This window comes from Gekko japonicus, unplaced genomic scaffold (genome assembly GCF_001447785.1).
Source record: "Gekko japonicus isolate JY-2015 unplaced genomic scaffold, Gekko_japonicus_V1.1 scaffold898, whole genome shotgun sequence".
NCBI classification, from domain to species: domain Eukaryota; kingdom Metazoa; phylum Chordata; class Lepidosauria; order Squamata; family Gekkonidae; genus Gekko; species Gekko japonicus.
In genome coordinates, this window is record NW_015160238.1 from 234,079 (window position 1) to 247,124 (window position 13,046).

Here is a 13,046-nt window from a genome sequence, read left to right on the forward strand (position 1 = left end):
GCTAGTTTTTACATATGTTTAATACATTTTAACTCTGAGCATTCAGGGGAGAGTGGAGTACAAAAAATGGGCATGATTTCTCAATGAACCTTGCCCCACTACTAACATAAGAAGGGCTGATGACATTTATTAGGTGGTAGTACAAATATTTCCCTCTGTCCTATTAAAATGCTTGAAAATAATGAATAAGATACCAATAGTGATCATATAGTAACTGGACAGAGTAGATTTTCTGTATTTAAGAGGGTACATTGCAACAGATGGCTTGAAATAGTTTCTCATTATATGGTCACTGCACTTTTCTCTAGAGCAATCCACATCCGTTGGTCTGGGCTAAACTGAAGGGTTTTCCATTCTGGCCTGCTAAAGCACTGAGAGATAAAGACGGTCAAGTTGATGCTCGTTTCTTTGGTCAACATGACAGGTGGGGATTCAGTTGAAAGATGGCTTATTGATTCTGTGTCCTCTTTTTGGTGGTAGTTGGTGTTACATTGTTGATGTTTGTCCGCTTTCTGATGCTTGACATTCAAAGCATGTCTAGTACTTCCTTAAATATTTTCTAGCTTGTTTGGGGGTTTTCGCCATGGTAATATTGGCTTGCAGAACTGTATTTGAATTTATAGTTAACCTGTAACTTACACGATAAATTACATTTTGCTCAAATTTACCATTTTATAACTTATGACATTTTCAAGTAGTTCTTTGATGAGTAAGACTTCTAACATTTATGGCTGAGTTAGTGTTTTATCCATAGACAGAACCATTGTATGTAGAAATCATGGTGGAAAGTCTGTGGTAATATTTCTGCTCAAGGACTCAGCATCTTCAAACGCTGTTAATGTTTGTATCTATTCAGCAGGTATACATACAACTGGCATTGTAACTTGTAAACACTGCAAGTAAATGATTCATTTGATCATGTGTACTAAATGAAGAAGCATTAACAGCCTGATCTTGAGACATTAACCCACAAGTTCCTTAAGGTGGGATGCATCAATGCCTATGATGCAAGTTCCATTGAAATCTATGGGACTTTTAAGTAAATGTGTTCTAAGACTGGGTGAAAGCTGGCGTAACCACCTACATGGAATTTAATGTTCTATCCCCTCCATCTCCTTCTTTATTTTACTGTTTTGTATGCAGGGCCTGGGTTCCAGTAAATAATTGCTACCTCATGTCTAAAGAAATTCCTTTTTCCGTGAAAAAGACTAAAAGCATATTCAACAGTGCAATGCAAGAGATGGAGGTTTATGTGGAGAACATCCGTAGAAAGTTTGGAGTATTTAATTATGCACCTTTCCGGACACCATATACTCCCAACAACCAATACCAAATGTTGTTAGACCCTTCAAATCCAGGTGCTGGAACTGCTAAGACTGACAAACAAGAGAAAATCAAACTTAACTTTGATATGACAGCATCACCCAAGATCTTAATGAGCAAACCGATGCTGAGTAGCAGTACTGGGCGAAGGATTTCCTTAACAGATATGCCACGTTCCCCAATGAGTACAAATTCATCTGTTCACACGGGATCCGATGTTGAACAGGATGCAGAGAAAAAAGCAACCTCCAGTCACTTTAGTGCAAGTGAAGAGTCCATGGACTTTATTGATAAGAGTACAGGTAAGGGATATGGATGTCAAGTTGCATCAAGTAATAGTCAAGCCATATGTGGAGCATAACAATTGGGAGGGAAGAGCTGAGTGACAGTTATTCAGGCATTGTTTAGGAAGTATTGGGCTCAGGTGCAGCATTAAGTTTCTAAATAACTGTCTTGAGAACAATTATAAGATTGGGTAAAAGCCAGGAAGGTTGCAGCCCCATGACAAAGTATTTGTGTTGAACTCCAAGGTGGGTCAGAGGCTCTAGGGAAGACTCAACAGCATGATCCAGGAAAGACTCCAGGGCATTTGTCAGAACAAAGGAATCGGGCCTTGCTGGTAGCATACTGGAGAACTGATATAGAAGCAGGGAGATGGAGCTTCAGAAAATATGCATCAGTTGGAAGCACTGAGGACAATAATAAAATTCCATGCACTCTGATTCTTTGGTTATGTAGGCAGGAAGCATAGTTTATGTCAGAGGGCTGTGAATGGTATGTGTGTAACTGTCCTTCCTCAAATGCAGAAATACTCATTTAAAATAGGATGCCTGTGACTTGTAATTCCTGTCTGGGAGCTATTGAACTGTTTACCAGTTTTGCTGAAAGGAGTGTTGCCGTTAGGGAAGGACAGTCTTGGAGCCACAGTTATGGCAGAGGCTTGCCCCGATAAGGTTTGCACACAGTGTACTGTCACTGTGGAACAGGTCCCTTATTTAAAAAGCAAATTTAAGTTATATAGTAGTTTAGATAATTCCCCTGCTTTTATCCTCACAACTACCCTTTGAGGTAGACTAGGCTAAGAGAGAGACTGGCCCAAGGATATCCTGTGAGTTTCTATGACAAGAGTGGGGGGATTCAACAGTCTAACCACGACACCATGCTGACTTTTATCTTTCTCGGACTACTAATGGTTTTTTTTTTGTTATTCCTTGTAAGCTAAAACATTAAGATGATAAAGAGAGGGAAAAAATCTGAAGTCACAAAACAAAACTGATAAGCACTGCTGATGGTGCAAGTTAAGCCCAGAATGTATAACAGGTCACTTTGCCATGCTGTCCTCATTTTTAGAAGTCACTTGCAAATTAAGTGTTCATCTTTTAATAATTCTGTAGCTTACCCAGGATAAGGAACCCAGGAATATTGCATAAGAAGAATGTGTAGAGCATCACACGGCCTTTTTGTTTTTGCGTGGTGTTTATGTCAGTCTTATTCACAGCCTTCAGCATAAGCTTTGTAGAAAAAGCTGTGAATTGATCATAAGTTGCCTGTACGTGAATGTCTCTTTTCTTCATTTGGCATGGCTGGATTTTGTTTTTGCTTGATATTAAACCCTAATGTAATTTTCTTAACTGTTATTGTGTTGCTGGGGTTTTGCATGTTTATTAATTTCAATAAAATGGCTATTTGTTTTCCTTTAAAGGAAACTTTCCCCCTCATTTGACTATACTTAAATTTCCGTTTTAGAAATTTGAATCAGAGGAACGCTGGCTAGTTATGTGATGAACATATTCAGAATCAGTTCAGAGGCAATTTCTCTGGTGGAATCTAGACTTGCCAAGTGAAACCAGGTTCACAGTAGTCTCAAGACTATAAGCAGTAAAGAGTGTTAGGAGCCCCCCAGACCCCCAAGTTCTATTTGAATTGCTAATATCTGGCAAATATAGTAGCTTCGTACTGGCTTATTGGACTTATGGCATATAAAGGGCATCTACATTTCTCTTAAATGTTAGCGTGCAGGTTCTGTGGTTATTCCCAATATCAGAATAAACAGATTAGTGTTGTTTCACTTGATTCTAGATTCTCTGACTTAAGAGAAGTCTTTAGGGGGATCATTATTCTGGCCCTGGCATTCAGCAGTGAATCTATGGAATACATTTTTAAACTGCATCAGTTAAAATATATTGCTTTTGTTTGATGTATATGTTAGGTATCATCTTTTAAATATTTTAGAATAAATAGATAGCACTTGCTGTGGAATGTGCTGTTCATATTATATGTACCTGCTAAGTTTTAGATTTTCAAAGTAACCTTCTTGATTCTGAAATCTCTATTAGCCATCCCTGCTGGAAGTAAAAGCAAGAAAAAATAGATGTTCACTATTTGTACTGATTCAGATTATGTTCCTAAATATATGTAGAGAGGGAGATGATGTCACCATGTTTAGGGCTGAACAGGGTTTTTTTGTTTTTGTTTTTAATAGGGGAGAGGAGAATGGATGGGCCCTGGCTTTGGTCACACCTAAATCAGCTTAGTATCACAGGACATATTTTTCAACTTATTTCTCAATTCTCTTCTATCCATTCCTTCCTCCCTCCAGCATCTCCAGCACCAACAAGGACAGGCCAAGCCGGTAGTTTATCTGGCAGTCCCAAACCATTCTCTCCTCAAGCTTCTACACCTGCTGCTACTAAGCAAGAAAGAACATCCACTCCAGGAAGCATCCTTAATCTAAATCTTGGTGAGTTCAAACTGTTGAGAGCAACTTGGACTTATAATCAGTTGTCATTATTACAAGTAGATGTTTTTCAAGGTAGTTACACAAACGCGAGGATTATAAATATATTAGAGCACTCTTTTTTTTGCTTCTCAATGAAGCAATTTCATGTTCCATTTAAGACTAATAATTTATGGGTTTATGAAAGCTCTTACAAGAGGCTGTCATTAGGTATACTTAATAGCGTTCTGAAGGCTAAATGATACTGGATTACCTTCTCCATTGCCAGCAATTATAATTTCATTTTACTTTTTTATGTGCATTAAACTGAAGGTGTATACTGAAGAGAAACATCAATATGGTTTATGCTGGGATGGGGGGAACGTGACAACTGTAACTGGGATTGTCTAAAAGCATCAGTTATTTGATTACTGTTGCTTAGCATTGGAATAGGAATAATTTTCAACTTTTTTCAATGGGCTGCTTGTCAGCGCAGTTTGAAGAAATTTCCTTGATATAAATTTGATGGTTTTTCTAAATATTTGGGTTGGATTTAGTGGAGAGGGCCTCCTTGTAGGTGTGATCAGAGATCGTAGTTGTGCTCCTTCACTTAATAGGGCTCACACACATAGGAGTACATCCTAAATGCATTGTGCTTAGGGTTTCCAAGTCCATCTTTCACCCCCAGCAGGGGGCTTTGGGGGCATTGAGGGGGCGGGGCATCCCCGACGTGATGACATCACATTGGGGACGTTCCCCCCCCGCGCGCGTGCGCTCCGGATCTCCAGAAACGCCAATTCCCTGCACTTAAAGGAGCCGGTGTTTCCCTTTTAAGTGCAGGAACCGGCGTTTCCCATTTAAGAGCAAAGAGCCGCGTTTCCCTTTTAAGTGCATGAAGCTGACATTTCCCTGCAAGCCTGATCTCAAGCAGAGATAAGGCTTGGGAGGAAACACGGGTTCCATTCCACGCACATAAAGGCAGCCACCCCTCTCTCTGAAGAGAGAAGGGAGAGGGGTGGCTGTGGGTGTTGGGGGCGGGGCTTCCCCCACCGGCCATCTAGCCGGCAGCGGGTAGAAATCCCCCCCCAAAAAACGGGGGACCCCTGGCAAACCAGGGGGGGGGTTGGCAACCCTAATTGTGCTCATTAACTGCAATAAATCCCATCTGCTTAATGGGTTTTCAGGAACCTAGATACTGAAAGGATTGCTTTCAAATAGATGGCCAACCATTCCAACACATAACTGTTAATTTTGTATAAGTCAATTACAATATGCTACTTTCTTGAGCTCTGCATTTTCTGTTTACTCTCTACTTTTTCCTAATAAAAACTTTAATATTCTAGATCGAAGTAAAGCTGAGATGGATCTGAAAGAGTTAAGTGAATCCGTCCAGCAGCAATCCACTCCTGTGCCACTAATTTCACCAAAACGTCAAATTCGCAGCAGATTCCAGCTTAATCTTGACAAGACAATAGAGAGCTGTAAAGCACAACTAGGTATGCACATGATCATAGTGAGATCTGCAATCTAGCACTGGAGCTAAAACACATTCTTCATTATAACGTCCTTATAAAAGGAGAATAAATCTGAAATACAATGTATGGCCCTTTGGGTGGGTTGTTGGAATTGCAACATAGAAGACCATGGTTCAAACCTGTGCTTGCTTTCCTAAAACCTACAATTGGGTTGAGGCCATGGCTTAGTGACAGAGCATCTGCTTTGCATACAAAAGGTCCCAGATCCCTAGCATCTCCAGTTAAAAGGATCAGGTAGCAGGTAATGTGAAAGACCTCTATCAAAAGATGGTAGAGAGCTGCTGTCAGTCTACATAGAGAGTACTCCCTTTGATAGACCAATAGTCTATATGAGGTAATTTTATGGGTTTGGAAATCTTTGGCATGCTAGGAGTCTGCTTTATCACTGAGCCATGTAGTCCACTGATAGGAAATGATGTAATTTGCTAAGCCAGTCAAATGAGCCTTACCTCTAAAATGAAAATGTTACCAATTCTCAGAATTGCTGTGTGGATTTGAAAAGTAAAGGCTGCTTTTTATTCAATTTGTTTCTGTACGTGTTTTTATTATACTATTATAACCATGGTACAGCTTGCCTAGGGAAGTGTGCCTGGTCTCCTCACTTTCAGTCTTTAGGAGGCTGTTGAAAATGGTTTTATGTAGTACTGCATTTGGTTAAGTTTACTAGCAGTCCTGAGTACTTATTCTAAATTTTGTTTTTTATGTTTTTAATGTAATTTATTCTATGTGTTTTATCTATGTTTGTAAGTCTCCTTGAGTTCCCTAAGGAAGAAAGGAGGCAAATACATGTTTTAAATAAATACATACATACATACTAGGGGCTTTGCTTGTCAACCCCGTATTTCAGTGCACTTACTCCATTTGACAGGATTTTGCATACTGAATGAGCAGATCTTCGATGTGGTCTCTGTGCTTCACACCCATGGGATCTAGTGCGCACGCGCTGGATCGATCGGTGCTGTAGCAAGCTCTTTTAACGGATTTTCGCGCCCAGTCCCTCAGGCATGCGCAGGAACCCCACCGCGCATGCCCAGAGGGGTGGGCGCAGACATCCCGCCAGTTCCTTTCTTACCACCGCGTTGGAAAGACCTTTTTCTTAGTCAGTCCGACTGATTATTTTTTGTTGACAAACTGTAGCCAAAATTAGATTTTTAACAAATGTCTTACTCCTCATTTCTCCCCAATAACAGCCCTTACTTCCTTCTCCTGTCCACCATTGTGAGGTAGGTCTGGCTGACAGTGTATGACTGGCCCAAAGGCAGTCAGCAACCTTCTGTGGCAGAATGGAGATTTGAACCTGACTGTCCTTGATCCAAATCTGACATTGTAACCACTACACCACACAGACTTTTAAACTGTTAAGCCCTCTTTGTTTTATCAGAGAAGGGATATTTTCTACCTTCCTTGTCTGTGCTGCTTGCCCTTCCTGGCTTCTTGTCAGTAAACTTTTTCATCCATTGCAGTTAGGGGGATATTTGGGAGCTACTCTGTGCCAGCATGGTACAATTCCCTGCATTTTTGGCACAGCAGCTCACATGATCATCCTGAAGCTGGTGGCCAGTTTTGAGGATCCTAGCTTTCTGTTGAGTTATATCTGCCAGAGACGACCTTGGCTTTTATTCAAATAGTGTTGGGGGCTTTTGCAGATAACCCAGGCCAGGATCTTCCAGTTCCCTTCATTTTTGGCACTGCAACTCCCATCATCATCCTGAATTTTTTGCCAAATTTTCAAATGCTTAGCTTTTATTTTCTGATGAGTTGTGCCTTCCAAATAGAATAGTGACTTCTAATGCAAAAAGCAGGGTGCATGTGGGTCTCTTGAGATTGGCCCAGGAGGTTCTAATTCCCTTCATTTTTGGCACTGCAAGTCCCTTGATCATCCTGAAGCTGGTGGCCAATTTTGAGGCTCCTAACTTTGTTTTCTGATAGAGTAATGCATGGCACAGACAAGAGGATGGATTTATATAGCTGTTTTTAAGGTTTGTAGTAAAGAAGCAGAGTAAAAAAAGAGTCTATACGTCTGCATATAAATATAAAGCTATCCTTCGTCCAGTTTGGAACATATTTTATTGTTCTTTTTATACTTAGGGATCAATGAAATCTCTGAAGATGTTGCAGTAGAGCATAGTGATTCAGAGGATTCTGAAAAATCAGACTCAAGTGATAGTGAATATATTAGTGATGATGAACAGAAATCCAAGAACGATCAGGAAGAAGAAGAAAAAGAGGGTTCAAGAAGTGACAAAGAGTCACTAGCTGTGAAAAAAAAAACCAAACCACCAACTCCTTCAGAGGAAAAAGAGGATATTAAAAGTACAAGTTCTGAAGCGGAGAAAACAGATACCCCAGTCAAAGACAAGACAAATGTAGATTCTGATAAAGAACTTCCTGAAAAGGGGAAAAGTTTGTCACATCCAGCAAAGGAGAAGCTGAAAGGTAAAGATGAGACAGACTCTCCTACTGTGCATCTTGGTTTGGACTCAGATTCAGAAAGTGAACTTGTTATTGACCTAGGGGAAGACCAATGTGGACGTGAGGGACGGAAAAACAAAAAAGAATTGAAGGAATCACCTCCTAAGCAAGAAGGTAGGATTGATTTATTTTATGTGTGACAGTCATTAAAGGGTTGAACTGCTCTTTCTTAATTGTTAAAGTAACATCCCTGCTTCCTGAAACCCTGATATGTTATGAAGGCTTCTTTACTGGAATGGGTAGGAAATGTTTTCTTTCCCTTTGAAAGAAAAAAGAGAGGTCTGCTCATATAACTAATTTGAAAAGCATATCTTTTGTTATGTATATGGTGAAGAGTCAGAAGGCAAACAGTAAACACATTCCTAAAATTCCATTCTGGAATTAAGGAAGTGGCAGGAGGATACATTCCAGCCCAGAACAAGATGAGGCCCCTCTGGATATATATTTTTCATTGTATGAATACAGATGCGTGTAGAAAATAATCCACTGTGTATCACTGATACCCCTTCTCAGAAAGAGTCTATTGCAAGGCTGTTTCTCCTTTTGGACTGCACCTCTCACAAGCATAATAAGAACAAAGGGGGAGAGGGTTAATGCTGTGTGGCTTTGTTTTTTTATTTTGTTTTGGTAACAAGTATCAACAGAATAGTGGTAATGGCAGCATAGACTTAGTTTTCTCATTTCACTGCAGTTAGGAAGTTGTTGATATTGGAACTCTTATGTAGTCTGAGCTGAAGAGGGTTTGGGATTCAGAAACACTTCCCTAATAGTTATACATATGATATGCCCTGATAGAACTGGCTCATGATGACCACAGAGTTATATGAATAATATGTACAGAACCCTGTAAGAACAGGATGTGGGATGGATTTATGAAAATCAGTGGGGGGAGCCAGAGGAGAGGATGAAATTTTAGGAGAGTCAGGGAACTGTGGATTTTTTAAAGAAACTGTATTCCTCCCCTCCTCTCTTGTATGATTTGAACACTGCTTTCAGTCAATTTACACAGTCACAAATGTGGTGTGTGTGTGCCTGCTTGCATTGTTCCTCCCTCCCATGCTTGCAATGCATAATGTGAATCTATCCATGGTGTTTTTTTCTCTGGTCTTCTTACTGTGGTGTCCCTTGCCAGCGGGCCCGTGGTTAGGACCTTTTTAGTGGGGGGACCCTGGGGAAATTGGGGGGGGGCTGCAAGCATCATTCTTACCTTAAAGTAAGGGAGTCTAGCCCTGTCCTGGGACCTCTTGCCGCAATGACACCACCTGAAGACAAGAGGCTGGCAGCAGCAGCGCTGGAGGCCGAGGTGGCATCAGGGGGGGGGTGAGGGGTGCAGCAGCCTCCTCCCCCCCTTCCTCGCCGTGCCCGGGCGGGTTCATGGATGGCCCGGCTGGTGGGCTGTGGCTGTTCCCGGCAGGCCGGGGGGGTGGAGGAGCGGGGCTACCAGGTGTGGGCGGCGCTGGAGGCCAACACACTCCTCTGCAAGTCCACCAGCCTGGGCAAGACGCTGGTGGCTGCCGTGGTCCTCCACAACTTCTACCGCTGGCCCGTACTCCTCCTCTCTTACTGGGGTTTGGCAGATTGCCGGCGCCCAGCAACAAGACCATCGATCGGGGGGGGGAGCAGAGGTTCGGGGGAGGGGCTCGCAAAACCCGTGGGGGGGCTGGGCCCCGCGTGAGCTATGGGCCTGCTTGCCAGGCAGCTGTTGCCCACAACTTCATGAGTGAAATAGTGGTTTGATAACCATACCCTGAAAACTAACTTACAGCACAGACTTGAAATTTTGTAATTGTACCCTGGATTTCACGATCCTGTATCATAATGTACAGAGTACTTTATTTGTATTCTGCTTGGCTTCTATATTATATGGCAGGCAGTAGATTTTTCATGATTATTGTAGAACAACTCAGTGTTTTGTAAGAAACTATGTAAATTGGCCAGTCAGCATATGCTGTCTCAGATTTCACATTCCCTGGCTTTGGACTGTACTGATGGAGCGCCAACATATTGAGCCATCAATATATGTAATTATCAATGTGGCCAAATCTGTGAATACTTAAATCTAGAGATCGGAGCCATGAACAGACAGATCTTTCTGCAGTGCCGCAATGCTGAAAAACATCTCAGGTTTGCAGAAAAATATGAAATTTAAAAGGGGGGGGTTAAAACAGTATCTTTAGCTTTTAGAAACATATTCCCTCAATGACTGTTGCTGTGCAACCACAACAGTATTGCTAGCCTATAAGCCTTGGTTTTTGTCAGTAAATGTCAGGGGCATACCCCTTTCCAGGTCTGTTTTGGCCTTTGAGGGAGGAGTCATCAGGGTCAGGCCTGGCAGCAACCATCAGGTGACTTGCTACCATCCGACTTGTGTAACTTACCCAAGCCTGGCTGCTTGCTATTGAACAACAGCCACCAAAGAAAAACCAGTGTGATGTAGTGGTTAGAGCTTCAGATTAGGATCTGGGGGATTCTAGGATCTGGGAGATTCAGGTTCGAATCTCCACTTACCATGAAAGCTCACGTGATTACTTGGGCCAGTTACATATTCTCAGTCTAACTTACCACACAAGGAACTTGTGAGGATAAAATGAAGGAGGGGAGAATGATACAAGCGGCATTGGGTTCCCGTTGTGAAGAAAGGCAGGAAATAAATGAAGAAAATAATTAAAAATATAGTTTGAGATGGGGGGGCAGATAAAAGGTAGGTTAGTTAGTCTTTGCAAGTTACCCGCCACTCAGCTGGGTCTGGCCCAGCTGCCAGTACCTTACAACTGGACCACAGTGTTTCCAGGTAGAGACTGCCAGAGTGAGGGAAGAAGGGAAAGGTGAAGAGAGGGGTTGACTGGCGGGAGGAAAGGAGAGAAGGATGCAAGCAAAAGGGAGAAACTATTGGGTGAGGGAAGAAGAAACAATGGGAGAGGGGAAAATGAGATCCCCCTCCAAGTCCTTGTGGGTCCCCTGCTTGCTATATCAAACATGTAGGGACCCACAACAAAATGTTGCATATTATTAATGTCTTTTTCATAGTTGGTTAATGTTTAAATGGCTTTCTTGCAGTAACTGTTAGCTTTTTGGATTTTCTCATTTTGGCAGGTCGTCCTCTTTTGTGAGGTCCTTTTGGCATTGTATTGCTCTGTATGGTATTGATGAGGGATTGTTGTTTCTGACAAAAAAGGCAGGGATTATGTCAATTGTTCTGAGCGGTGCCCTCTTAAGGGAAGAGGTAGCTCTGTGATAGCCTTCTATGATCGGAAGGAAGTGACAGTTGGAGCCCACTTTCCCCTTTTTCCCTTGGTTTCCCCCTTTTTCTTTATTGAACATTGAAAAGAGAACTGTCTAGCCTTGCTCAGTTCTCTTGTGCATAATCAGCCAGCCAACTGAAGCTGGCTTCAAAGAGGAGTTTGCCTGGGAATTACAGCCGCTTTGTTTCTGTGAAGTGCGATTTCAGAGATTGCCTTACTGGGTATTGCAGGTCTTGAGGTGCTACAGTGTCTTGTACCACTCTTTCTGAGTTCTGTTGCCAAAAGCAGCTGTTTAAATGGCCGTTGGTTTATCAGTGGATTAGCCTGAGGCACCTTTGCTTGTTCAGTCTCTTACCTTGCCATGGAGAATTGTGTGGTTGCAGGGCTCCAGTCTTCTTCAGCCTGAGATGAGTCTACATTCACCCACAGCACCACAGCTGTCTTTGGCCATTTATTTGTCTGTCAGGGTTGCTAAGGAATGTTTTAAAAGGTGGTTTGTACAAACTGACACTGGTTGGAGGAAATTTCGCCTCCTCTCCGCCTGCCCCCTACCTCTCAGTCACTGTGCCCACCCATCTGTTAATGATGCCTCAGGTGTTCTTGAGAGAAGCAGTGGGAAGAAGCAGGGCCCAAGCTGGGGGGGGGGGGGAGCAGTTAGAAGCCAGAAAGAATGTTTTTAAAGGACAGCAGAGCCTGCAGCTACAGAGATTAAAATGAGAATGATCCTTCTCTCCCGCTTGCAAAGCTTTGCAGTTGCAGGCTCAGATGTCCTTTTAAAACTTCTTCCTGTATTTAGCCATTCATACTGCAGGAAAAACAGGATTGGAGATGGGCGAGTGGCAGAAAGGACTCCTCCCTAATCCAATCTCCAGTTCTACTCTTGCATCTTCGACGTGGTCTCTGTGCTTCACACCCATGGGATCTAGTGCGCACGCACTGGATCGATCGGTGCTGTAGCAAGCTCTTTTAATGGATTTTCACGCCCAGTCCCTCAGGCATGCGCAGAAACACCACTGCGCATGCCCAGAGGGCACCAGTTTCTTTCTTACCACCGCGTTGAGTAGACCTCTTCTTCGTCGGTCCGATCGGTTCGCTGTTAGCTTTCGCCTCACAGCTCTTAGGAATTATTTCCAAACTTTCTTTTACTTTTATTTTTGGTTGTTTGTTCTTCAAAAACACTTTTTTTTAAAAAACTTTTTTTTCTGCTGAGGGGGAGTTTACCTCAGGCCTTTGGGCTACCCCCCCCCCAAACGTTCCCTCTTCTTTTATGGAGAAGAAGTGGGGATTTTTCATCAGGTGCAAGGGTTGTGGCAGCAAACTTGCTCCTCCTGACCATCATACCCTCTGCATTTTTTGCCTCGGAGAGTCTTACCAGCCAGAGTCCTGTTGTCACTGTGCGCATTTCTCCAATCAAGCGCGAAAAAAACGTGCTGCACGCCTTAAACTGGCGCTGCTTGAATCGGCCCTTGCTCCAACCTCAGCGATGGAGGAGAGACCATCGACATCGACAGCTCCGACATCGAAGCCTGCCTCCAATGTCGACCGCCGAAAGCTGAAGCTCCCGACATCGAAGGCACAATCATCCGCTTCCACGCCAGTCAAAAAGAAGACTAAGGCAAGTAAGGCTCATAAGTCCGCGAAGAAGGGCACCTCCAAGTCCCTGAAGTTGGCGAAGAAGGGGAAGGAAGCGGTGTCTGCACTGGGCAATGCCCTTAAAGTGCCTCCCACTCCAACAGCAGTATCGATATCGGAGGCCCA

At 42.9% G+C, this 13,046-nt stretch overlaps 1 protein-coding gene across 1 annotated transcript in view; it reads left to right on the forward strand.

Annotated features, from left to right (window-relative positions):
• Window positions 1–13,046, forward strand: part of ZMYND8 (zinc finger, MYND-type containing 8) — a 105,040-nt gene that overhangs the window by 63,168 nt on the left and 28,826 nt on the right. Inside the window, exons 10-14 of the mRNA XM_015413097.1 lie at window positions 309–424; window positions 1,144–1,625; window positions 3,923–4,063; window positions 5,383–5,535; window positions 7,663–8,160. Of these exons, the coding sequence (XP_015268583.1) occupies window positions 309–424; window positions 1,144–1,625; window positions 3,923–4,063; window positions 5,383–5,535; window positions 7,663–8,160 (1,390 nt within the window). The remainder of the gene's footprint in view (window positions 1–308; window positions 425–1,143; window positions 1,626–3,922; window positions 4,064–5,382; window positions 5,536–7,662; window positions 8,161–13,046) is intronic.